This window comes from Pelmatolapia mariae, linkage group LG20, assembly GCF_036321145.2.
Source record: "Pelmatolapia mariae isolate MD_Pm_ZW linkage group LG20, Pm_UMD_F_2, whole genome shotgun sequence".
Lineage (NCBI taxonomy): Eukaryota > Metazoa > Chordata > Actinopteri > Cichliformes > Cichlidae > Pelmatolapia > Pelmatolapia mariae.
Genome location: NC_086244.1, coordinates 33,759,791 through 33,786,781, shown reverse-complemented (window position 1 = coordinate 33,786,781; position 26,991 = coordinate 33,759,791). Strand labels below are relative to the sequence as shown.

Sequence of the window (26,991 nt, the reverse complement as noted above, 5' to 3'; positions counted from 1 at the left end):
CTTCTTTTTCTTTTTGCCATTATTAAGCTTTCATCGAGCTCATCATAATTTTGAAGTGGAATTCACAAGAGGAGGGAGAAATGTGTGTTTTTACTGTATATCACACTGAAGTCATGTGATAGGCCTAGAGGAATAAGTTGTATTACCATAGGAGGCCTGGTAAATAAATAGTGTGAGGATGCGTGACTGTGATGAATGGGAGGGAGACTTTTTGTTTTGTTTTGTTTTTTGAGATAAACGGAAGAAAAGTGACTTCAGTAGAAAAGGGAGCTCGGCCGATATTAAGGATGGATCAGCTGGAGAAAAACAGAAAGATAAGAGAGAGAATACATGATGGTGAAAAAAGGAGCCTAACAGGAAAAAGAAGGAGTTTGTGGATGGGGAATCCAACAAATGCAGACCTGTTAAATGCACTGTAGTGTGTACGACAGTCTAACATCTTCCACATCAAAAGCCCTTACAGTCCAACTCCAAGAGAAGGGGTGGCCAGGAGGGTGGAGTGAATCTACAGCCCCTGGCCATGTTGACCTTTATTGTGCGGTTGACAATAAATATAAGCACCCACCTAATGGAGAGAGCTTGAAAAATAATTGAGTTACAAAACTTTGGAAAAGTGGACTCATAGAACAAAAACAACCACACTTCAGGAAAAATGTATCAACCAGATTCAGAAAGAGACTAATGACTAGTTCAACTTCATTAACTTGTATTTGATGTATATATTATCCTCTTAAACAGCATTGTTTCTGTTTTGTCTGCACAGTGAGGATTACTGCATCAGATTCGAATGTGCTTTGCCTGACCATATTCACAGTTGCTGCTTTGCTTAATGAGACATAATGAGTGTTTTCCAGGAATTTTTAGAAATTCGTTACTTGAAAGTAGGTATGACAGGAAAGTAGAGGAGGAGCAAGACATGAGGAGTGCCAGTGTAGGAATCCTCATCCCTCCCATCCCTGTATTCTCTAATATGACTTTTCTGTCAACTTACTGTACTGATGTCTTATCTAATCTCTATTCAGTTCCTTTAGAGGCTAAATCTCGTGAAACTGTGGCCTTTGATCTCTTACACCAGAAAATGTTTGATCCCTGAGAAACAGTCTGATCTGCATGTGCTTTAGAAAAGAATTATATAACAGTCTGGGGTGGAGGCGTGGATGTAAAAGTCTACATACTGTAGGCCTATTTCACAAAAACCTAGCAACACATGCAACCAGGTTTTGGAGGGCATATTCCAGATCCACTCTATAAGGCTTTTTAACAGCTAGGGTTGCAACACAACAAACACAGTCTGTGATTACGTTTACACTGCGAAGGAGGACATTACAAAATTTAACTAAACAGTTGTTCTTTTATGCATTAGTACATGCATTTTGTCTTTGTCACTCCTATACATAAAATATGTCTTTTATTTTTAAATTTCCCAGTTAGAGAGGCAATACTCACCATAAATTCAATATGCTGAGCGAATTAATGGAAGGCCCCAAATTTTGGTGTTGGTCCGATACCAAGTAAATAAAGTAAAGGCAGCTTGTGTAGAGGAGAGCATGAGTCATGATTTGTGAGCTCATTTTTGAAACTGTTTTTTTTGGAGACCTGGAATGTTAAAGTGTCTGTCTCTAAAGCATGTTGGTTCAGCTTATGTGCTACAGGCTAAAATAGATGTGACAGTCAACACAAAAAGTTTCAGACATTTTTCATAGTGCATGTTTGAGGTTCATTTCCAAGAAAAACAATAATTAAATTTAAAAAAGAATAAATAATTTATTTAAGACAGTTGAGTGGGCTTCATACTGAACTCAGAGAAAGGAAAAACAAAAACAAAGTATCGGTCCTATCGCGCTAGTATCGACTCGGTACCAATACTAGCGACCCTGCCCACCAAAGAAAGGACCTCTGCGCACAGTTTGGGCAGCCCCCCTCCCAGTTTTATCTTATTCTAACAGAAAGAATCACAACTTTATGTGAGCCACTAATTACCTAATGGAGATGAGTCAAATGTGTCAAACATTACATAATATATTGAAGTCCTATGCTTATGATGCCATTCCTGCCACCCCCCACCCACCCCCGCCTTCTGTGTCCAGATTCAATCTGACGTTTAGAGGCCAAGCGACGGAGGGATCGACAGATTAGCGAGTCTCCCTCCCTCTCTCCTACCCTCCCTCTCTTTCTCTCCCTCTGCCTCTCTCCATCCTTTTCTCTCTCACTCGCTTTCTGCGCTGTTGGTGGATGTCAGGCGGTGGATCGGCTCCTTGTTTCGGTCGGACCCGGAGTTTTGTCTTCATCTTTTTCATAGGCGCGCTCTTCTCTTGTGCGCTCCTGGACGCGGAGGAATCGGGGAGCTCACGACCATGGGGTCACCATCACCTTCACCTTCAGCACCACACTTTACTTTCTTCTCCGCGGCGCTGGATCGGGAGGAGAGCGCACTAAAATAATAATAACTAAAAAACAAACAAAAAAAGCTAACAAAAAATCCTCTTGTGGGCTTTGTCGTCGAATTATTGCGGGGGAACTTTTCTCTTAACATTACGCATATATTAATCTAGCAGCGTGTGGAATGGAGATCCCAACTTTCCTGCTTTCGAGTCTCGCTCTGCTCTTCGTCGGAGGAGATATTTTCACCAGGTGAGATCAGCTGTGCTTTTGTTTTTTTTTAAACTTCTTGCAGGTGTCTTATGTGCTTCCCACTGCAGAGCGCTATGAATATTCCGGAAGAAGTTAGCCATAAATTTAAAGTCAAATCATAAACGGTGTTAATAATAATAAGAAAGCAACAAACTAGAACGATAAAACAAGGTAAGGCACTGCGATATTCATCTATTTAGGAGCAATAAACTGCTCTTCTTATTGATTTAAAGTCTCGCGTCAGTTGAAGTCCTGCTTGTTGTGCAACCTCCTCCCACGACTCAGCGCTAACAAAACTCACGTTCACGTTCACTCGTGGATAAACGGACTTCTACAGGCTTACATAAAACTACTTATAGACACCCACAATCTGAAGTCTGCTTTCTTCCCCGCTTGCATGAACCTGATGACACCATTTACATAATGCATATGCATAGTAAGAGGTGATTGTTTTCTACCCCCCTCCCCTGGTGATGAATACCAGCTGAGTGGAAGCGTTTGCGTGCGCGCGCGTGTGTCAGATAATGTCACGAACCTCCAGGGGGTGACATTATCTGCCACGTAAGGGGTCAAATACATCAGATGATCCCATGATGCGGGCCTCATACTGTAGTAAACACAGTACATTTAAATAGAATATCACTAAGGTGCTCAATTTGGGAGGTTAAATTAAAAAAAAAAAAAAAAGGTGTAGGTGCTGCTGGGAGCTTCAGTAGTGAATGCGTCTCTGAAGTAGGATTATTCCAGGTTGTGTATTATAAGGTAAAAAAAAAATTCTTAAGAGTGATCCAGTCCTATTCAGCAGCGGTTCAGATTTCAGCCATTTGAAAAGATTTATCAGGGTCATTGTGCTGACTCTGAGGATAAATTACCTTCTCACCCAGGAGCAGGTCAGGTCTGTCTAAACTAGTTTACAGTGCTTCGTTTTCGACAGAGGCCTACATTCATAGGCATTCAGTTCGCGGGATAAGCAGCATCTACTACAGAGCTTCAGTTTCAGTACTTGCTGCTAAGTGCTTTCACACTGAAAAGGGCAAAGGGTGAAGCTCCCTAAACTTTGAGGGAAATTGGGGAAAATCACCTCTATTGTCCCTCTTGGTTGTTCACCAGTAGAGGGAGTAATAGCAATTGTAATTGGATTTTCCTGCCTCCAGTCACTGCTGTTATTATTATTTTGTTCTCAGTACAATGCAGAGTGTAGGCTTTTTCTTGCACCTCATTATGTGTCATCTCTCTCTCTCTCTCTTTCTCTGTCTCGCACACACACTGATGCGCACACACACACACACATTTTGCAGAGGAAACCTGCACACCGCTTTCTTTCCTCGCTCCTGCTCTGCACAGAATCACCCTGATTCTCTTTTTTTAGCTCCTCGTTTATCCATTTCACAAAAGTTGCTTAGCTAAGTTGCGCCTCGCCACCTTTGGTGTTGCATGAATTTCACAGTTTTTTCTTTACAGCTGAAGTGTCACTTACCCTTCACTTTACAGAGTACAATCTGCATCTAAATGGACTGTATAATGTCTGGAACAGAGGAGTGGGCTAGAAAACATACTACTGCGTAGTAGAGAAAAGCATCGTCCTTTGGTCATCAGTAGCCTGAGATAAAAATTGTCTTGACGTGGTAACTGTTAAATAGAGTGCCAGATATGTGTTAATCCATCCCTGAAAGTACTGCCCAGCAAATGCTTTTAAAAATCTATCATGCTTAATCTTTTCAGGGATGATCTCAGTCGTTTTAGAAAAGTAAAACTATAATGTACAACTTGTTTTTAAAGATTTAGGTCTTCTGGTATTTCACAAAAGGTGCCTGGTAGTATCTAAACCATTGCAAATACGTTGTTGGCCTGTACTCTCTCACGCATATCTTAAACATATCTCTCATTAATAATATCAAGTCACTTTAAGCCAGGAAGAACATTGCTGTCACAACGTAGAAGCTGCACTTTACTAACGTGACATGTCTTTTTTACGTGTCTTTTATTTCTGCAGGTGAAAGTGTCACTGATATTAAAAATGTTGTTTTCAGGAGAGATTTGGCAAAGAGGGCAGCAGAAATAGGAAGAAATACAACACTTCAGTTCTATAAGCGCACTTTAAGGCACCAAAAAGTGCTGGAATAACACACAGTCACAAAGATACTAGCAAAACAGCTCATTTCTTTCTTTCCTTCTTTATTTTATATTTAACTCATTTTGTTAATCATGTTGCCTACAGATATTTACCAATACAAGCAAATATATTAGACATAAAAACCACACTGAAACATCAGGAGTCACTTTTTGGCACGACACCTGGAATATAGAGTGAGTTAAGAAAGCGACTAACGCTAATCCCCACCTAATTCACCTCTGTGTCAGTGTACGAATATTGCAAATTATTGACTGTATAATTTTCTGGAAGTGTTGCATGACAGTTTAAATTTTCATGGCTACAAATTGCAGATTTTTTTTTTTGTATCAGGCTTGTTAGCAAAATGCAGTGAACCTGTCATAGTGGGTGATGCATTGCTTTCTTCCAGTGTGGGAAACTTTAAGGGAACTGTACAGAACTGACATTCATACAAGATGGCAGGGAGTTAATTTACCACACTACACTGGTTTAGTCGATCCAAACACAGGCTAAGCCTTTTCATTAGATTTTGTCACTATGAAAAAGGATTAATGTGTTTTAGTCTTTTTTGTACCACCAAGGTGTGACTAATATAATAATGGTGGCTCTGTTATATGTATGACTAGTCATTAATTCCACCCGTGTTCATGCTGCTGTCACAGTCCACAGTGGATTTCCATCACAAGGGCCAAAGATCATGTTTTTAAAAAGAAACGAAACCTTGAAAGGTCAGCTAGGTCATTTTTTCAGAACTGACACTGACAAAAAAAATCCATATACATGATTAACCTGACTTCCAGTGGTTTACCAGTTGTAAGAATTTATTGTGACGCAGCAGCTATATAAAGTGTCGAGTCTGCAGTGTTATTATAATTAGACTTCATTCAGCTCTGATTGCAGGAGATAAGTCAACAGCGAGGCTGCTATCTGGTCACAAAGACAGGAACATAAATCAAAACTCTAACCAGCACAGACTCCCGTGACACGCAGGTGCTACTAAAGATAGCTGAACATACTGACACAGGTGCCTGCACAGCCAGATTACACATAATACTTTCATGCATGTCGGTGTGTGGTTATCACCAGCTGACTGGAGGTTGAAAGGAGATTCACCGATTGTGCGTTACAACAGCGATATCTCAAAGACCAAGAAATGTGACAATAAGAGTGCGGGGCAGAAAAAAATACTGATTAAGTCCAGCAAAGCTAATCTTTGAAAGAAATGAGGCCCAAAAGAGATTTAAGCAGTCCTATTGTGCATTGCATTTTCTCCTCTCTTATTTATACTGGTAATTGTGGTGGATTCTCATATTAAATAATGAAGTGGTGCACACATAATCTCTGTGAACTCAAAGTTCAGGCTTTATACTTCTCAGAGTTTAATGTCATCATAGAGGGATATCCTTAATACGGTGTGGCTGGCTGTGAGCACAGAAGACCCGCTGACATGCTGTTCAAACCTACTGTTCACGAGGGGCAACCAATTGTATAAAAGTTATCTTAAAGAGAATCGGAAGTGAGCTAAAATGGTTGATAAGGATTTGATGTAAGGATTAGTTTGAGTTGTAAATACAAAGCCATTTTATTAAACTCTTAAGTTATGAGCAAATGGTAAATGGATTGGTTTTCATGCAGTGCTTTTCTACTATACTTAAGCACTTAAAGTGATTTATACAACACACATTGTTCACTCATTCATACGCATGCACTTTTTTCTATATCTGAATGCTTTTCTGTCTAACATTCACACTCTGAACGCATCAGAGAGAAACTTGGGGTTTGGTATCTTGCCTGAGGATACTTTAGCATCCAGACTGGAGCAGCCAGGGATCAAACCAACAACTTTGTGATTAGCAGATGACCTGTTCTACCTCCTGAGCTCCAGTCTATTAAGTATATAAGGCCTCCTTTAATTAGGGCCTTTGTTGTAAACGAAATGCATTAAAAACTGAACACAAATAGAACAAGAGACTCACCTGCAGGCTGACTAACCCCCTGGGGAAAAGTGTTGGATTACTGACAGAGCAAAGCTGAGTCTAAAGCACTCTTTAAGAGCCCAATTGTGGCATTTATGGACTAAAATGCACAGATTGTAAGGAATGTGGGTCCATCCTATTCTCGGGGTCTTGCTGCAGGTCGACCTGGCCCCACGAGGCAGCTAATCGTATTGTATTTTAACTACTAGTCCAGCAGTTTAGCTTAGAGCAAACCAGCGAAGAGAATTTTAGTGTCATTATTTACCTTTTCAGGAGGACATGCACAGGAGGTCACTCCCCACCTTTGTTTTCATGCGGACGTGTAGTTTAGGAGCAGGTGGCTGCCCCTGCTTCATGCAGGAGGATTTAAACTCCACATTTTATCATCTTTTCTGGCTTGTCACACTTGTCCTTAAACCTGCACTCAGGTGAAGCCCTTGTCCTGACTAATCCGCATGAGAGGCTGACTCAGCGGATAAATCCCCCCCACCATCCGGAGACTACATTTTCCAGTAACGCTGTGTTTTGATCATGTTCCCCCGGCTGCATGAGCTGGCTCTGAAGCCTGACTGTGAGCTGGCTACAGGGTGATGCAGGCACACCTCAGCGCCTCAGCTAGAAGCCGCCTACTCAATTTATGTTGACATATCACAGGTAAATGGGAAAAGGAAACAGTTTAGGACAGTTTTGCTGATTTCATTAATTTCTAGATAATTACACATGAATTTATTTTGCAGTTTGCATGTCACTTTGATAAGTATGTTAAACACAATCAAATTAACCTAATGATAAATACCAGCAGTATCTAATCGCCATGAGAATAGACAAGGCTGTGATACAGCAGTTCTGCGTTGGGTATTTTGCACTGGTTACACTCAAACTGTAATGTGAGTGCTTTGGAAACCAGTGCATAACAGAATTTCCTGTGCATTTCCTGCAGTTCCTTCTATGATCACTATATTCAAAGCAAATGTCAAAATGATTTGCTTTATTTTATCCAGCGGAGGTGTGATGTGTCGGCAACGTGATGTGTGACGAAAGCTAGTCCGTGACAAACTATCCAAGTTTGGAGATGTTCCGGGTCTTCGGGCTCTTTAAAATAGCGCAGGATATTCACTGACCTGAACGCGAGTCCTGCAGCATTTTCCGTTCAGATAAGGACCTCTCTAACAACAGCGCTGTACAGCATGATCATCCCACAGACTCCATCACAGTTTTTTTATTTTATTTTTATCAGAGGCAGAGACAGAAGCCCTGTGTTTAGAGACACCATTATGTAACTAGAGTATCAGGGTTCATACATATGAAGTGCCCGTGAGCAAGACATCGAATCCCTCCCAGCTGTTTTGCAGCTGACCTTTGAGCTTCCTGCAGAGGGAGGAGAGCGAGACATGTCTTGGTATCAATAAGAAGAAATGGAAAGGGTGCAAGACTCACAGATTTAGTTGTACATGAAGTTGGGTGGTATGTATTGAATGAAAGGACTCAGTCAGTTGTGTTGTGACAGGGTGATGGTCATCCACCCACTGTAAAAAAGTATACACTGATCGTAGAGCATGAAGAGGCTGAGCGTCAAAGTTCAGCGTGCACTAGGCAAACAGAGCTGCTTCTCAGTATTGTGAAGATCAAAGCTTTAAACTGATCAAGTCCAATCTATGTTGCACAAAATACCTCCCAGAAACAGCAACTTATCTTTTTTGTTTCAGACATAAATTTAGTCTACCATAAATGATCTTTTTCTTTTTTTTTCTATTCCTTTCCCTGTTTTTTAGTTTGGATAAACTTCAGTTCTAGACCATCATATAGGAAAGAGATAAAGTGAAAGATAAAGCAGTAATTTGTCCATGCATTACCTAATCATTGAGGGTTAAAGGAACGAACCAAAATATATAGATGACGTGTTGCTGAATTATGTTTTTTTTCAAGTATACTAATTTTATTTTGTTTTATTCAAAGGTTGCATGAACATAGCAGGCACTTTAGCACAGGCTAAGCCATATAGCTCACGAAACAACTGTTTACAACTTGTGAGCTTCAGTTGGCTAATTCCACAAAAAGCAGTGACACTGGCGTAGCCGCACAGGTCAGCCAATCACAGCCTTGCCGAAAGAAGGCTTTGTGACTTATAATTACGTAATTCTTTTCCCCGTGCTGCACAACTACACCTGATCTCAGGGTTTCCTCCACCTGCCAAACCCTAATTTAGCCCCCAGTAATCACAACAATCCGGCCCCCACCAAGCCCAACTCTACCTAATGGGGAAAAATGTTACTTTTTACCGTCATAATGAAGAAATAGTTTTAATGATAGAATTATTTTTAAGCTTTCGAAATGCTCACAGTGATAAGCAAATGCTCTCTGAAAATGTTGTCAGTTTGTTCTCCTTCAAGATTCACTCATAATGCCTAAACCACGATTCATAGTTATATCACTCAGCAAAGGTTCAACTCTTAAATGTCGCTGGGTAAGCAAATTCCCATACTTTATTAACCGAAACATAAACATGTGCGTCCAGTCTTTTGGCCACTCGAAGCACTGTGGAGTGATTCATTTATATGTTTGTGCATGTGCACAATGCCACCCATTACTACTGCAGCTATTTAACACAGCCACACTCGCTAACACAAATTATTATTAGTATAAAAATATATATTCTTAGACATTAGAAACTTTATTGTTTAAAAACACAAATGTTAGGAGAATGTTGAATACTTTTAACAAGAAAAAAAGAGAAAGCAAATCCAAGTTTGTTTTTAAATGTGGGACTTTTTCTTTTGAATAGATTCTACATTATCTATTGATACTCGTACTAAAAAAATGGATGTGCAGAAGGAAATGGAGCACTCTGGAATACAATTAAGACTGACAAACATTATTTGAGTGCAAATCTGGTCAGTAAAACATCTGTTTGCCGCATGGCGGCGCAGCACAGACCCTTAATTATGACTGCTAATGCAGTGTGAACACGCATAAAAACCCACACCTATAAATGTGAAGCAGCTGTTCAGTGATTTAACTATCTATTTATTCATGTTTTATTTAAGATTTATCCCCGTTTGATTCATTTCACCACAGAACTAATAGAAACAGTTAGATCAGGGCGCTGATAGGTAGTTCAGGTATCGATTTAAGCGATTATATGATACTGATTAGGGTTGTTGGTGTGTGCTGTGCTTTACATTCACAAAAAGACACCATAAATTTGAGTGAAGCCGCTTCTCTTTGTTTTTCCTCTCCCCAACTGTTTAATGTTAGCTCACAAACAGACGGCAGATCCGAGCCCTGAGAGAGACGTTTAATGAAAGTGAAATATAGAAGGATTAGGAGCGTCTGCGAATGCACACCCTCTCAACTGCTTGTCATGGATGGAGGGGTGGGAAAATGAAGAGGCGCAAATGTTTCGTAAATCCGAGAAAGCAATCAAATGTTCAGACCGGTGCGTCTTTCAACAGAATACATTTTATTTTTCTTTGGAGAAGAAGTGAAGTTGTTTTTTTCCGTCCTTAAACAAACTGATAGGTTTGTAGAGAAGGAGAACATTTGGTGTTATGAGACCAGCTTGCAATAAAAGCAATAATCTGTGGCAAATGTGAAAAATTATATATGTATATATGAAAGCCAGCAAAGCCAGATTAATTGAGTCGATAAAAGCTTTTAGTCGGGATTTTGGACTCTTGGATTAACATTTCTTCGCATGTGTTTTAGAGTAAATCGAAGCAGCGCTGCACACGAGCAGCCCCCATCATATAAAGAGGGAGAAAAATTTAAAAAAAGATGCTGTGCAACAACCACACCGTGACAGAAAAGAGTCATTACATACAACTCCTTCATACTAAATATTCACAGCTGTGTGGAGGCTGCAGAGAATAAAGGCACCAGGGCCTTAAATCTTTAAATCCTGAAACAGTTAACGACTGTAAAATGAGTGTTAAATTGCAATAAATAGAGTTCTACTATAGGATTTGTCTGATATACATTTCCACCCGCTTTCTCCTCCTCTCCAGACAGAGGTCTGTTTGACCTTGGTGTGTTAACAAATGACTTGAAAGAAACGCTCTTTATTTCCAGATTTAGAAACTCCCAATTAGCGCAGAAATCCAGGAGTCACTTAGTGATTAATTAATTCACTCAGTGCTCCCATTTTTTTAGTCATGACAGTGATTGCCAGACTAAAAATACATCTGCCTCTGCAAAATAGATCCACCGAGAAAATGTTAATGACATGGCAGAAATATTGCACTTTTATTTATTTATTTTATTTCATATTTAGTTAACCAGCCGTTACATTTTGGTGAATAGTTTCCGTATGGCAGCGTGGAATAATGCTGTGCTCTCTGGCACGTCGACTTTCTTCAAATGTCAGCCTGATTTCAAAGGTCAGCTCGCGGCTTTTCATTGTCGAACGATCTGCACACCTTCCACGAACCCCCCATGCGGTCCATTTCCCTGTCAATACCACCACCGCTGGCCTTTGAATGTCTTTGAATGTCAGAAAAATCGTATTTGTTTGTAGCAAAAACAGTCAGCACCTTCAATTTTGCACGATAGCTTTGCTTCTAACATTTGATTCGTCTCCATGTGTCTTTTTCATGGTGATGTCTAACAAGCCATGTCTCTTTTCAACATGGACTTCTCATTTTTAAACTCCCCTCTAAATATATGTGTATGGATCTGTGTATGAGTGTTTCAGAATACAAAACTGCCACCTGGTGGTATCTCAGCTGTGCTACGTTTGTGAAATCCTTCACAGAGGCTCCTGCTGTTGCTGCTCACGGTGTTACCTTTCTGCCCTCAGGCAGCACTCAATGAATTCTGGATCCTTAAAACAGACAATAGCTTTAAATGTTGCTGTTATTCCACTCCTGGCACATACACAGAGGCGGCAGTGCATGGGGGCAGTTTGAACTGAGGAGAATGCAAAACAATGCATGCACAAAGGTATGTTGTTCAGAATAAAAGTCCACAGTGTAATGAGAGCCTATTTTCAGTGAAATACAGCGATTTGGAGGTTTGTGGAGTGAGGCACAGCATGTTGTTTATTATGCGCTGTGTGGAATCTGAGGCTACGCTGTTAGATTTGGATCTGCTGTCAGACTCCTTGTGGACAAAGGCACGCTGTGGAAACACGACTGAGGAAAAATATGTCAGCCAGGCTTTAATCAGCGTGGCTTTTGAACGCTGAAACAAGCATAGACTTTTTTTTTTAAAAACTTTTTGAAAGGACGCCCCTGAGAGATGTAATTTTGCGCTGACATTCAGCATCTTTGACATTCAGAATTTAATCATTTTCATGCAAAGAGGAAACAAAAAAAACAAACAAACAAAGGACGAGTTGCTTTGGGTGAAAATAAATGACCACATAATTGCACGCACACGCTTTTTCTTAATGTTTGAATCTTAAGAAAATGTGATTTCCTAAATCAGCGATAAATAATTCAAGGATGCAAGAGAGTTTTGGAAAACATGTTATTAATAAATGTCATGTTTTTGCGCTCCATCTTTTTCAAAAGCACATGCTTGCAAGTTATAGGACTAAAAATGATAATTAAAGTGAAGGTTCCTTCATTTTCATAAACAAACACTGTATTTAAAGCAGCATAAGTCTTTTATAAAAGCCCTAAATTAAAAGTAAAAGGTGTAGCCGGTATGGATGTCTTCATTTTCAACTCCCTTAGCCTTTTCCTTCTCTCTTTTTCCTCTTTGTTTTCCTTTCTAGAATGCAAATGTATTGTTTGCTTTAGTCTGTGTAATCCACCAACCCACCAAAATGGCATACAGCGGTAGATTAGGAGCTGGCGGGCATGGTGTAGCATTTAACAGCTAAAAAGAGAACTTTTTCTCTTTTTAGCTGGGGGGAGCTGCTGGAGCTTGACTATTACCCTGTTACCCTATGTCATGTAAATGTGTAAACATCAGCAAACGATTAACAATTTGAGCTCATGCTACTCTTTTTTGGGGACCTTTTGTTACATCAAATATTTTTCCTCCACTTTTATACAGTTGAAAAGTAGAGATGGACCGATCCGATATTATGTATCGGTATTGGTCCGATACTGACCTAAATTACTGGATCGGATATCGGAGAGAAATAAAAAATGTAATCCGATCCATTAAATATCACAAAAGCACCTCACAAAACTTGCGACATGGCGTAACTCAGCTCATAACCTTAGCACGTCAGAGGAGTATGCATCACGTGATAGAGCGGCTGTGACGTGCCAGACCTGTCGGTGGTCTGGTTGAGCATTTGGAGCCTCGCTACCAAGCCGGCATTTCATCTCAGAGAAAGGTATCCCAGAGAGAAGTAAAGCAAGTGTGTAAGTTCATCTCCGAATGTTTGTAAAGCATTCCCACATTAAACTTAACAACCGATATATGGAGCGACTGCCTCTTCTCTCTCCCTCTCCTGTTGCTACTTCAATCATGAAGCTGATCAACGGTCAGCTGATCGGCTTTTCTGTGGCGACTCCCGTCTCTCTTGTTTATTTTTGGCCCACTTTGCACCAGGAAGAGGAAACCAGCGGATCAACAACAGCAGCACGTTTAAGCTTGATAAGCTGTTGTTAGAATTTTACACCAGGATCCTTTTCTACGTAGCTGACGGCTGGTAACTGTGCAGGGGCGGGTCTAGCAAGGTTTAGCCAGGGGGGCAGGTAAGGCATTTAGAATAAAATAAAATACTATATACAATAGAATAAAATAAAATAAAATAATATATATACAATAGGATAAAAATAGAATACAAATGCTATATACAAATGCTATATACGACTAAGTAAAAATAGAACTTTGTCAGAAAAAGAGCATTGCACTTAGTCTTATTGCATATGTGCGGATGTGTGTGTTTGATCAGCTGCAAAAGTCTTAAATTAAATAAGATAAGATGAGATAAATTAAAATGAAAAAGTAAACAAGAGTTCAGAGAGACACCCTTCAACCATTTTAGGAGCGTTGCACAGTTTGTCCACCAAAGGATGCTCTGGAGCTTCCCTTTTGGCAACACGGTGTTTGAAACACCAGAAAAACAACAACCAGCTGATCAGAGCAGAATCTGGCAGAAGGTAAACGAGTAAACAAATGACTACAAGTGTGATATTAGGGAAAACTCTTTGTGGTTTGTGTGTCTGAAAGAATAAAATATATTGGACTATATATCGGAATATTGGCTTATAAATCACCCCATGTAGGTACTGGTACTACAAATTGTATACTGGCCGGCCTCGATTACAGGACAGTCAACGGCTAACATGAATTCCTTCCATTAATCTGACAGATTCTGAACATTTCAGCTTCATGTGCACAACCTGGTCACTTCTGCTGTGATGGAACTAGTGACATTTACAAACACAAAACTGAACTGCTGATTATGACTGGACATAAATCTCGTGCTCTGTATGAGTTGCTCAGCATAATTGTTTATGAGAGTGACATTTGATCTATGTTTTGCCATAACAGGGGGGCTTTCATCATTTTATACTGTCGTCAATTCATAAGAGAGGGCTCCTCCTCAAGGAGCCTTTGTATGAATGGCAGGGGAAAGTCTCTCACATATCACAGGCACACACAGAGATGCACAAAGAAACACAAAGATCACAGTGGCAATAGATCACAGATACAATTAGACATTTACAATACTGTGCAGAATTCTTGAATCATGCCTCACTTCTTTATAATTTGCTGTCAAAGAGCCAGACTTTCTAGTCATTTTTTAAACTGGTCTTGAGCAACAATTCTTCAGGCTTCTTCTTCAGTCTGAAGGTGTTTAATCCTTTTTTTTTTTTTGCACTGTCTGCTTTCTGACTCATTTTCAGTCCAGTTCTTGACCTGACCATTTTCAGAGGAACTTTCTTATTGTTTGTTAAGCCACTTAGAACTCACCTATGAATCATTCGAGCATAAAATTTAGCAAAGAGGCAATTTTCTTGCTAGTAGCGTGTCAGGATTATGCAAAATATATAATTTGCTCCCAGTTTTTTGATAAACTAACACAGTTCAAAAGGCATGAAGTTGTATTTTTGCACTAAAAAGCTGATTCCCAAAGAGCTATTACATGAAAACCTGGTATATTTCAGCATAGAGTGCAGTGTGTTGTTAAAAATTTACTAGACAACTAGACAAGTGAAGGATAAAAGAAGAAGTTGCACGTCTAAAATCTATATACAGTAGAATACCACTATCTGAAATCCATTTTCTTAAGAAACAGGAAAAAATCTAGCAAAAACCTAACATGGTGGAAACTGTGTTGTGGTCTAAGGTTCCATTTCAACCAGTGGTGTTAGGGATCCACCACCAGTACCATCTGGAAAGGATCTGATTGACAAAGACTTCCACGGTAATGGCAGCCAACATATAAAGAAGAGCTCAGAACGCCCTTCAGGAAGCCTGGAGAACTATTCCTGAATACTGGCTAAAGAAATTATAAGAAAGCCTGTCCAAGGCTGTGTTGAAGAATAAAAGTGGTCATACCAAGTATTAACTTTCAAGCATTAGAATTGCACAAATTCAGTTTTTACCTTATATACTATATTTCCGTGTACATTTTAAGTGCACCTATGTTACGTTTTTCTAACAAACTTTAAAGAGATGAAAGGTTGCTCGAGATTTTTTCACAGTATAGTCAAGTGTGGGTACACTTCACTAGACACAAAGATCCCTAATGTTCTCTGTTACCAACACTGATATAAGTGTGACCTGAGTCTAAATTACTTTAATCAAATGAAATTCACTTCAATTAATTTTATAACAACAGTCGCCTCAAGGCGTTTGATATTCTAAGGTAAATACCCTAAAATAACAGAGAGCCAACCCCAACAATCAGATGACGCCTTAAGAGCAAATACTTAGTGACAGTGGGAAGGAAAAACTCCCTCTTAACAGGAAGAACCAGGCTTAGTGAGGGTCAGCTAACAACACGTTTTGGAAGATAGTCAGAGATCAATAATAAATAATGATTATTTGCAAGGTGGTGTATAAATACATAGCGAAAGAAAAAAGGTGAGTAAGGAAGAAACATTCTGTGCCGCGTGGGAAGCCCTCAGCAGCGTAGGCCTATTGCAGCGTAACTAAGGGTTGGTCAGGGTCTTCTGATCCAGCTCTAACTATATACTTTTTTAAGATGGAAAGTATTAAGCCTAATCTTAAAAGTAGAGATGGTGTGTCTCTCCCGAATCCAACCTGGGAGCTGGCTCTACAGAAGAGGGGCCTCAAAGCCTCCCATTCTACTTTGAAATATCCGAGTACGTCCGCAGTCTGAGAGTGAAGTGCTCTTTTGGGATGATATGGTATCATGAGGTCTTTAAGAAAAGATGGAGACTGATTATTTAAGACCTAGTAAGTGAGAAGAAGGATTTTAAATTTAATTATGGATTTAACAGGCAGCCAATGAAGAGAAGCCAATTTGGAAGAAATTTGCTCGATATTTCTAGTCCCTTTCGATACTCTTGCTTCAACATTTTGGATCAACTGAAGGCTTTTCAGGGATTTGTTTTTAGGAAAAACCGATAATAATGAATTACAATCATCCAGATAAATAGCATATTTGTGTAATATGTGCATTGAAAGATGTATCGTGGTCAAAATTGACTCCACAATTTCTCACAGTGTTCCTGGAGGCCAAGGTAAAGCAATTCAGATTGAGTATCTGGTTAGATACCATGTACAATAACTGAATTTTTATCTGAATTTAGAAACAGGAAATTAGAAGTAATCCAGGCTCTTATGTCTTTAAGATATTTCCACAGTTTAGCTAATTGGTGTGTGTCATCTAGCTTCATGGATAGACAAACCTGGGTATCATCTGCATAGCAATGAAAATGTATACTATGCCTTCTAATAATACTGCCCAAGGGAATTATGTGTAATCCAAATAGACTTGGTCCTGGCACAGAATCCTGTGGAACTTCGTAATAGGAAAAATAAACGATTTAAATAATGAACCTTATATATGTTTGAAAAAGTGGTTATTGTGTCAAATTTTGAGATGTACTTTTACGTATGCTACTAACTCTGTCTGAAGTTCTGCCAGGCTTTTCCTGTGGACATGTGACAGGACAACCACTGAAGGCTGCTGTGTTTGTTTTCTTTAGGGCCATGCTGAGTGACGTTGGGGACTATGTAGGTACAGACATTGAAATATCCTGGTTACCTAATCTGGATGATTTAATGAAGGGCTATGCCAGAAATTTTCGCCCTGGGATAGGAGGTGAGTATGAGATCTACTGCTTGTGGCGTTGGGTTACATTTCACCGCCTCACATTTACAGCCATCCTTAGCATCACCCAACCGAAGTCCTAAGTACAGGAGCATGGATTGCACTTCATCTTCCAATTCCATTATCCTGAGAGGCGTCTTTGGTTTGGCTTTTCCTGTACGACATTAAAACAAGGCTCTGTTTACCTCATACAAATACATATGCTGACAGGTGAACAGTTTGTTAAGGACACACACAAAAAACATTCATTAAGGAGAGGCTTTGCAGGAGGGATTATGAAGGGTGTTGCCCTTCAAGGACACGCTGGAGCGGAGCGGTGGCACAAACATTGTGTGCTGCTCTGGAGAATTTGCTAAGAATGGCTGCCAAATGTGAAACATCCAATGACCACAGCAATAGATTTCTCAATCTCACAGCTTAACTCAGCTGAGGAAAGGTGAAAATGTGGGGCAAGAGTGCCGCTATCGCCACACACATACCACCCTGTGCATGATGCAGAGAATCATAATGCAACATCATGTGGTCACTGCATTTCTATTTATGTCACATTTTAATGTGTTGAAAATGGAAGCTAAATGGAAGGCTGTTGTGACCACTGGGGAATCATGTCTGTTATTTCGGGGCAGTTCCTTTCATTCAAATCCCACCCCATGCTATTAATACGGAGCAATAACAGGGCCTTAAATATATGATAAATATGAAAAATGTTTCTGCAAGTTAAATATAATTTGTAAGGATAGTGATGCACAAGATGTAAAGAAAGACGTGACAGACAGATTGTTTCATAAAAAAAGCACAATGTATTTTTTTCTTTACATAAAATTTATGGATCTTGATATCGCCTCACTTGAACACTGAATATTAGAAAAATTGATAACTACACAAAACCAGATTTGAAGGTTGAAAACCATATTATGAACCAAAGTGTCTGAATGTTTCCAATCTCTCTCATTGTCCATCGTGTTTTGCACATCATTTTAACAGTAAGGGAGGATTAGTTCTGCAGTGGAAGTGGAGTCTTTTTTTATATAATGCAAGAAACTAATATACAGTAACAACTTTCCCCACTGTAAACATCAATATGTGCTGCCAAGGTTTCCAGAGTGCAAAGCCTATTTGCAAATGCAAAGTTTCTGAACTGATAATGCTGTAAAACATTTTTCTGGAATTTTAATCTATTTGCATAATTAGAGTGGTAGCAAACAAAATCAATGCCACGTTTCTATGGTAATGCTACACATTGTGCTTCATTCTAATATGCAGCGAAATATTTTCTATTATATTTACTAACCAGAGTTGGTAAAATAGCTGTTTAACAAATGTTATAGTCATCTTTGTACCTGCGCTGGAGAATAGAATCACATCACCCTCTAAACTCTCCCATTTACATCAACATACAATAAGCATACAACTGAAAACCTCTCCCCATTCACTTGCATTTGGTGTGGAAAATATAAATTACCCAAAATGGCATGAGGAGGTGTTGAATGATGGGAAATGATTCCTTAATGTTTAATATATTTTAAATAGCCTTTCTGTTCTGCATCACTGAGCCCCCCCCGTAGTTTCTGCCCTCTAGCATTCGATGACTGCTGCACGCTCCATGCTAATCATATGGCAAACTGTTGAGTGAACGCTACAGCGTATGTGTGTGTGCGTGTGAATGTTGGCAGAAGCTCTCTCTGTGCAAGTCCATGAAAGCCCAGCGTTGTTTATGAATGCCCACTGTGTGATGTGCCACTTAGCATGGCTAAACTGGATAATGCTTAATCTCTATGCACCGTAGGAGTGTTTGGGACGTGGGAGGAAGGTGGATGGGAGAAAAACAGATGGGTTATGGAGTTAGGATGGGAGGGACCAGAATGGGAATCAGAGAAGTGGCGTGGGTGGGTGTTTGAGATGGGGAGGGCAAAGGTTTGCCCTTTTTTTTCTCACCATTTCCTCTGCAGGTCCGCCCGTGAACGTGGCCATGGCTATAGAAGTAGCCAGCATTGACCACATCTCTGAAGCCAACATGGTAAAGAACACACACTCTCTCCTTCTTTCTGCACCGAGATTCTCTATCATCACTTCACAACTGTTGCAACGATCAAAGATTTACTATTTGCATAATCCTGACATATCCCACTCGAAGGTTTAAACGCATTCAGTGTGAACATGTGTGACACATCGGGCGAGTTGTTGGATAATTTCAGACTTTCATGGATTTTGTAAAGTGAAATATCAAATCTAATGGGGCAATTCATGTTTTGCATGTGACTCTGATTTTATTTCAAAACAAAATATCATTTGCGTGAGCGGTGCCATGTCGATCATGAAAGAAGGAGTTTAGTCTTAAAACGCTTCAATTCAATATGTTTTGTTTTTTTTTGCTTAACATCTGAAATAAAGTCCAAAGTGTGGTGGCCAAAACACAAACACAAAGTGCACAGTATTCAGGCAAAGGCTGCAAAGTAAGACAATAAAGCCAAGTGCTTTATTGCTTTTATACTGTGAGGACACATAAAACACAACCGGACACTGAACTGCTGCAGTAATATCTGAATTATGCAAGCAGAATAGTAAAAAAGCACCACGGTAGTTACTCACGTCACCAGCCAGTGCGGCATGTGTGCTCCAGCATTGTTTGCTTCTTTTTCAGCCTCCTCTCTGGTGGTTTATGCTGTTTGATGCTAATTGCGGTATTTCACTCTTTGGTTGTGTTTTTCTGCATTTGCAGTCAGATCTGCATTTGTGTGGCTCACCAGGCGTTTGAAGATGGCTTTTGTGTTTTCTTTTCTTTCTATATTTCTGTTTGGTAGGACGTTCAGTGTCACATTTTGCTGAAATCTCTTGCAATAGGAACAAAATATTTAATTCAAATCTACAATATAGTGACAAAAGAGTTCTTACTCTTTTTAAATTTTGCGATTATAACAATAATTAACAGCATAGCATGTTAACGGTGATATCAGTTTTAGGGTTATGTCTGAAAAGAAATGTGTTTGGACCCTTTAATTAAATGTTGCATTCATCATTAATTGAAGGGCCAAAATCTCTAAAAATACTTATTGAGTAATTACTTTTCTTTTCTAAATAATTTCATATTTTGACACAATCTCACCAACAATTTTTCCTATATAAACAAGTTATTCCCCAAACCGTCCAGAATAATGAAAAAAATTAAATATATTTTTTAAAAATACAAAGTAAATATAATTGAACCTAATATTCCTAACAGTCTCCCGTTTTACGTTCTGTGGTGTTCCTGACAGGAATACACCATGACTGTGTTCCTGCGGCAGAGCTGGCACGATGACCGCCTGTCCTACAATCACACTAACAAGACTCTTGGACTGGACAGTCGGTTTGTGGACAAGCTGTGGCTGCCCGACACCTTCATCGTTAACGCCAAATCTGCTTGGTTTCACGATGTGACCGTAGAGAACAAGCTGATCCGCCTGCAGCCCAACGGAGTGATTCTATATAGCAGCCGGTATAAACAGATCATTGTCTTCTCTTTCTTTTGCCTACAGAAAATTATAAGATAATTCTGCAGTTTCATCTTAGTACACCAGAATTTTTCACTGTCTTTCGTCATTGTTTTGATCAGACTGCCCTGTTTTGGTTAAATATAACAGTTCTCATTAGTGCTGTGTTTGGATGCAGGCTGTTTTGAGCAAAAAAAGAAAAAAAAAAAGAAAAATGCACGCAATGCATGCATAGTAACTAAATGGACTTTTCGTTAAAGAGTCAGATTTTTATACCAGGAGTTAAATAATGAAGGATTATGGCAGGTGTATTGAGGAACATGCAAAAAGAAGATAAAAGAAAATTAGTTTTATTGGAAAAATGACAAATTGAAGAAACTGTAATAGCATCTATGTCAGGGTTTGATTAAGCGAGCCGTTTTGTTCCTAGAATCACTTCGACAGTGGCGTGTGACATGGACCTTACCAAGTATCCCATGGACGAACAGGAATGCATGCTGGATCTGGAAAGCTGTGAGTTGTGATTAATCTTAAATGTTCATTTCTTCCTTCCTACATTCATCTTTTTGGGTTAAAAATGTTATTTCAGTTTATTGCTGAAACATTTTATTGTGCGAGCACGGTGACATTTGTGAAAGGTTACAGTGTCTGTGACAGGATGAAAATGCTAAATGTTCAGCGAACCTCGCGCTGCACATCTATGTCGGCTAGCTGGGTAAATGTCTTTTTTGTTGTTGTTGTTTTTCTAGATGGTTACTCCTCAGAGGACATTGTGTATCACTGGTCGGAGAGTCAGAGACACATTCACGGTTTGGACAAATTAGAGCTTTCCCAGTTCACCATCACGGACTATCGCTTTGACACTGAGATGATGAATTTCAAATCAGGTGAGCATCATTCTTTTCTTTTGTTTTGTGCCTGTATTATGTTTTACAGGTATGTGGTGATTTTGGACTTTGCTCCCTCTTGTGTTGGAGAACTCTACACATACTTCTTGAAGCATGACTTCTTTTTTTCAACCAGAGGCACTGTGGTTGTATTCTATTCATAGACGAAATGCATCAAGGCAGACTTGCTGCTGAGCCAGGCAGGAGATTTAGGAGATGAGAGCAGTAGCTGCTGGGAAGATGCAGCTGCAACACCATTTAATGTGTTATATCTTGAAGTTGTGCCACTAGGGGCAAAAGCGAGGCAAAAGATGCTGCCTAGCGTCAGAGCCTGTGAAGAACAATGGCCTCTTTATGATAAATAATTAGCATGTTTGGTTGAGCATTTGAAACAGAGTGACTTGTTGTCTGCTTCACAGCGGGGCGCTTTCCGAGGCTCAGTCTTCGCTTCCAGCTGAGACGTAATCGAGGTGTCTACATCATCCAGTCGTACATGCCTTCGATATTACTGGTTGCAATGTCCTGGGTGTCCTTCTGGATCAGCCAATCAGCAGTTCCTGCTCGTGTATCCTTAGGTTAGTATTAATTGGATCAAGTATATTTGAACATTTTGAAAGGGGTTATTTCAGTAAAGGTTGGTGCTCGTTCGTCCTCTGAAAGGTTAAACCACATAAATGACAGTTTTCTTTTCTTAGAGTCTTACTGCGTGTGGGGTTACATTCAAATTAACGCATTGTGGTTACAAGTAACTCATAGCAGCCTATTGATGACCATCACAGGATACAACATAGCTCAATACATGCTGATGTTAAAGCAAAATAATAAATCTTTAATTCAGTTCCTGCACATATTTCTTCAGGTCTCACACAGATGTCCTCACAGGCCTGAATATGTTATCTCTACCCCCCAGATATAAGAACATTGGTTCTCTCCCCCAGTTTAAATCTCAACTCAAAACCCATCTGTTCAAATCTGCATATTCACTGTGAACCCACTGTTTGTTAATTTTATCTTGTGCTTTTGTTTTATTGTTCTTCATTGTGTCATTGTTCTATTATGTATTTTATCCTATTGTACAGCGTCCTTGGGTGTCTTGAAAGGCGCTTTATAAATAAAATTTATTTATTATTATTATTATCTTGTTAATTAAAAAGGATTTTTGATTAAGTATTTTACATATGCTGTGCAGCCTTACCTTCTGCTATGAAATCAGACTGCACGTAAACCTTAATTTCGCAATCGAACTGTGCAGTTTCCCGTCTGAAAATTGCCCACCTGCCTCAACCACTCCCTCTGCTTGCTCATGTTGAGATTTTACTCAAAGAAGAAGAAGATATATATTTCTTGATGTAGTATGTGAGAAAGTCTTGTGGTAAATGGATACAGCTAAAGAGCTTCTCAGTTCCCACCTCTCTCGATGGTCCTGTCTGTTTCAGTCAGTGTTAAGCAGCTTATTAACTTGCAGGTGCAATGAAGTTGTGCCCCTCTGTTTGGCTGCACACACTGGGGGACATGCTATGCAGACAAAAGCTAGACAACTTGGTGGGCCAAGATATATCAAAACGCTAAATTTGCATGCAGGCTAAATTAAAATTTGGGGATCGGGGTCCCGGCCTTGAATTTGACACATGAGGGTGAGACAATTCAAATGTTCATGTCCTCTCAAGACTAAAATTCTGCAGAATGTGCCAACAGAATCACTGATGAGCTGCAAATATTTTAGTTAAAGCAGGAAAAGACAGCCTCATCAGACAGCCTGATGAGGCTGTCTTTTTAAGTTTAAATGGAAGATTTGGACCAGATGATGGGACACGAGTAACATTCACTCTGAGAGAAACATGAATATGTACACCAAATATTTTTGAAAATCCTGTTCCTCATTTTGTTTAAAGCTACTAACAGAAAGGTGATAGTGTTCCTTTAGGAAACCTTAGATTAACCACCTAACTGACAGTTTATACTGTTGAGATATTGTTGTCTAGACTACAGTAGGGGACCAACCAACCTACAGTCTGAGAACACTAATCAAGAGCCCCACATCCACAGAAGTCAAATTTTTGCTTTGTTTTTGTTCTTGTCCACAGGGATTACAACCGTTCTAACCATGACCACGCTGATGGTAAGCGCTCGCTCGTCCTTGCCCCGAGCGTCAGCCATCAAGGCGTTAGATGTCTACTTCTGGATCTGTTACGTGTTTGTGTTTGCGGCCCTCATCGAGTACGCCTTTGCTCACTACAACGCTGACTACCGACTCAAAGAGAAAGCCAAGGTCAAGGCCAGCAAGCTCAGCTCCGAGGTGAGGATCATTCATTCGATCATTTCCATCATGTACACCTGTCAGCAGACCTTTCAATATGGAGCTTCGGGGCGGTAGGGTGGGGGTGTTGCTACTAAATTGTGCGCACCTCTTAAACATAGACCTAGGCCGGACATCAGGCCTTGGTGCTGACAAGCATCCATCCCACTGACCTTCAGCAGGACATGAATCTCTATAGACCATAATGGGAAAATAGATGATCGCCCCACAGGAAGCAATAGTGATTCTCATCATACTGTCAGCTTCTTAAGTTGCTGGTGTCCATCATAACTGAGGTAAACCTTCAGAATAACAGTGGCCGCACCTGCTATAAAACTATGAGTACAGAAATATTAAACGTACCAGATTACCTGTCAGAGCAGTGAAGCGATTAAAATTAAATGTTGCAGTGGCGTGATTGTGAAAAAAAGGAGCCAAAAAAAGAGTTGATGTGAAACTGCAATGACTAACCCGAATACAGCAATCTCGGCAATTACTTGGTAAGTACTAGAGGACGACTGATATAGGGTATTTTACATTGATACTGATGCAGATGTCAAAGTATTTTAAAATATAATATTACCATAAAATGGCCGATGTAATTTTCTTTCAAACATACAAAACATAAACAGATTTCTCAAACCTTTGTTTTATTTTGTTATTTATTTACTTGTTTACCCTCCGCTCAACTCTGTTTGTTTGTGTACAAACATGGAAATTGCTCAGAGTGCCCTCTGGTGGACAAACTATGCAACATCAACACTCAAAAAATGGTTGAAGTGCCTCTTCTTTACTTTCATTTTCATTAATTACAAATGCAGAAACAATAGTTTTGCAAATGAACTGACAACACTGGTCTGATCGCTTATGCTCTAGTGAGTACGGTGTAATCAAAACTGCCAAAAGAGATGATAATCATTAATACCACACAATTAACCCTTACCTTAACCACTAACAGGGTTAGTTGTGTGTTTATTTAAAAACATGAAGCGTTATAAAATATAAAGTACCAGGATGGACCAAATACTTAAAAGCTTTTGCTTATAAAGTAGTTATAAGTTATAGTAGTAGACCTCATGAATGCAAAGGGGTTGAATTGTCACTTTTGCCAAATTTGCCAGAATAGAGCTCTGTCAGGTAAATGCTTAGATGCTTCTCTGTCTCCTCCTCTCCACAGTCTATTGTAAAGAACGGCAAACAGGCAATGGTTCTGTTTTCCCTGTCGGTCACCGGCATGAATCAGGGCGTGGTCATTTCCAACCGCCACGGTCGAGCCCAGCGTTCCAGCAGCGAAATTCCCGGGGAGGGTGGAACGGAGGAGACGGAGCCGAGGCGGAGAAGATCCAGGCAACCGGAGGAGCGCGAGGAAGAGAAGAAGAAGTGCTGTTCCAAGTGTGTCTGCAAGCCCATTGATGCAGATACCATCGACATCTATGCCAGGGCCGTGTTTCCTTTCACTTTCGCCGTGGTGAATGTGATCTACTGGGTGGCGTACACCATGTGAAGAGGAGGCAGCGGGTCTGAGCGAATGGCTGCCATCCAGAGCTGTATATAAGAAACTGCTGGAGCTGTGCCACTTTAATGCTGGCAGACTGGTGCAGCAGAAATATACTGCAGCCTTCAGTAAAGGCGAGAACTCGTCAGACGAAAGACAAAATAAAGTATAATGGCCTGTGAATATGGAAATATGGTAATTACTGGAAGTACGTAGAAGTTTAAGAAGTTTTAAGAGGATTAAAATATATTTAAACACAAACAATGTCCTGCAAAGGCGAAGGACTATGTTGCCTGTGGAAGATTCACATACAGCACACATTTAATACAGTTTAACTAACAACAAACACTTCCACATGACCTGTTATATAAGCCGACTTAACACGAGACACCAGACCTCACACCCACCAAAACAGCTGTACTGACCACAAGCTCTCCTCTAAACAAATACAAATAAGCATACTTAGCCAGTCTAACTCAGAGCCACAATCAGTGAACCGCTTGTTATCTCACAAAGCAAAAACACCACCCAGACAAGAGGATAACGAGATGAGGTGTACTGCTATTCTGCATGGCTGAGAACTCATTTCCCCCTCTCCCCTCCTGCCACTGCTATCCTCTCTCTTTCTCTCTCTCCTTTAGTCCCCCACCCATTTTTTTTTCTGTTTATTTTCACGTTTAGGACACCGACTGGAGGGTCTTATCTCCCTCTGCCAGTTCTGCCTGTTTCCTTGCCATTAAAGGACTTCCTCCACTACCTGTGTGTGTGTTTGTGTTTCTCTCTCCTGGCGCCAAATGATCTCTTGAAAGCTAAATCCATGTTGGTTAGGTATGTTCAAAAGAAGACGAAGCTGCTTGAAATCCCATCTGGTAGGTCCGAACATGCATGATGTTCGAAATCAAAAATTTTTTAAGGGGTTATGAATAATTAACTTGTCAATTATACTGTGCTCTATTAATAATTTCCTACTCGTGCCTGTCCTTTGTCTGAACTGGGAAATTGATTTCAGGAGACTCGTGGATTAGAAGGTACCACAGCTCTTTAGTTTTCTTATTCAGTCACTACATTAAATACAGTGTATTACGTGACCTCCAGTTTGAGCATTTCAGCTTCTTGAATCAGAATGAAACTGCTTCTTTGATTAAATTATCAGTTTGCTTTGCTTCTTTGATGAAAGGTTCAAGGTGGACACATCAGCCAGTAACTCTGAATGTTGTAATCAGTTGTAACAAAGTGTGGTGTCCACAGATTGTACAAACCATGTGGATTTACAGTACTGTGCAAAAGTCTCAAGCCACACTTCATTTCTTTATATTTTCCTTCCCAGGAGCCAGACTTTCCAGTAATTTTTTAACGTGGTCTCAAGCAACAGTTCTCCAGAGTTTTCTGAAGGTCTTTCAAAGTTTTTCTTTGGATATTGGCTGCTTTTTCAATCACCTGTACCTGACCATGTCAGAGGAAAGTTTTGGGGTTTCTTAAGCCACTTAACACTAACCTAGGAATCATTCAAGCACAAAAATGGCACCTGACTCAAGGGATGAACCAATGTTGTGTATACAGATAAGAGACAACCAAGCAAAATAGCAGTTTTAAATTGTATCTTTTAGGACTTTATTACTAGCAGCCTGTGGCAAAAACAAAAAATACCAACAATAACACAGTTTGACAGACACAAAACCAACAAAGCGATTCCCAGAGAGCTAATAGCTGAGATCGTGGCATACCTCAGCACAATGTGCAGTTTGGTCTTAGAAGGAATTCAGCATGTGGGGCTGTATTTCAGCCGGTGGTGTTGGCAATCAAAACTGATGGAAATATGACCACAGAAAAGTACAGTCAGACTGTGATCTGCCATGCCATTTAGAAAGCTTCTGATTGACAACAGCTTCATTTTTCAGCATGACAATGATCCC

General features: G+C 39.9%; 1 protein-coding gene across 3 annotated transcripts; it reads left to right on the top strand.

Moving 5' to 3' along the window:
• Positions 1 to 2,195: 2,195 nt before the first annotated feature.
• Positions 2,196 to 25,834, top strand: gabrd (gamma-aminobutyric acid type A receptor subunit delta). 3 transcript variants are annotated; one of them, XM_063463129.1, is made up of 9 exons: positions 2,196 to 2,631; positions 16,806 to 16,837; positions 18,880 to 18,947; positions 20,185 to 20,405; positions 20,831 to 20,913; positions 21,150 to 21,287; positions 21,707 to 21,862; positions 23,372 to 23,583; positions 24,761 to 25,834. In XM_063463129.1, the coding sequence occupies exons 1-9, from the start codon at positions 2,564 to 2,566 to the stop codon at positions 25,085 to 25,087; spliced, it is 1,305 nt and encodes a 434-aa protein (XP_063319199.1). In that variant the 5' UTR covers positions 2,196 to 2,563; the 3' UTR covers positions 25,088 to 25,834. The 3 variants fall into 3 exon arrangements, with proteins under 3 accessions (XP_063319199.1, XP_063319198.1, XP_063319200.1); XM_063463128.1 differs by having other exon boundaries at positions 16,806 to 16,921; XM_063463130.1 differs by lacking the exon at positions 16,806 to 16,837 and having other exon boundaries at positions 2,197 to 2,631.
• The last annotated feature ends 1,157 nt before the right edge of the window (positions 25,835 to 26,991 follow it).

Excerpts from the sequence above, each read along its gene's own strand:
- gabrd (XM_063463128.1), top strand. The coding sequence starts at position 2,564 with ATGGAGATCCCAACTTTCCTGCTTTCGAGTCTCGCTCTGCTCTTCGTC. Across the intron at positions 20,406-20,830 it reads GTGATTCTATATAGCAGCCG|AATCACTTCGACAGTGGCGT; the intron begins GTATAAACAGAT and ends TTTTGTTCCTAG. Across the intron at positions 21,863-23,371 it reads TCCTGCTCGTGTATCCTTAG|GGATTACAACCGTTCTAACC; the intron begins GTTAGTATTAAT and ends TCTTGTCCACAG.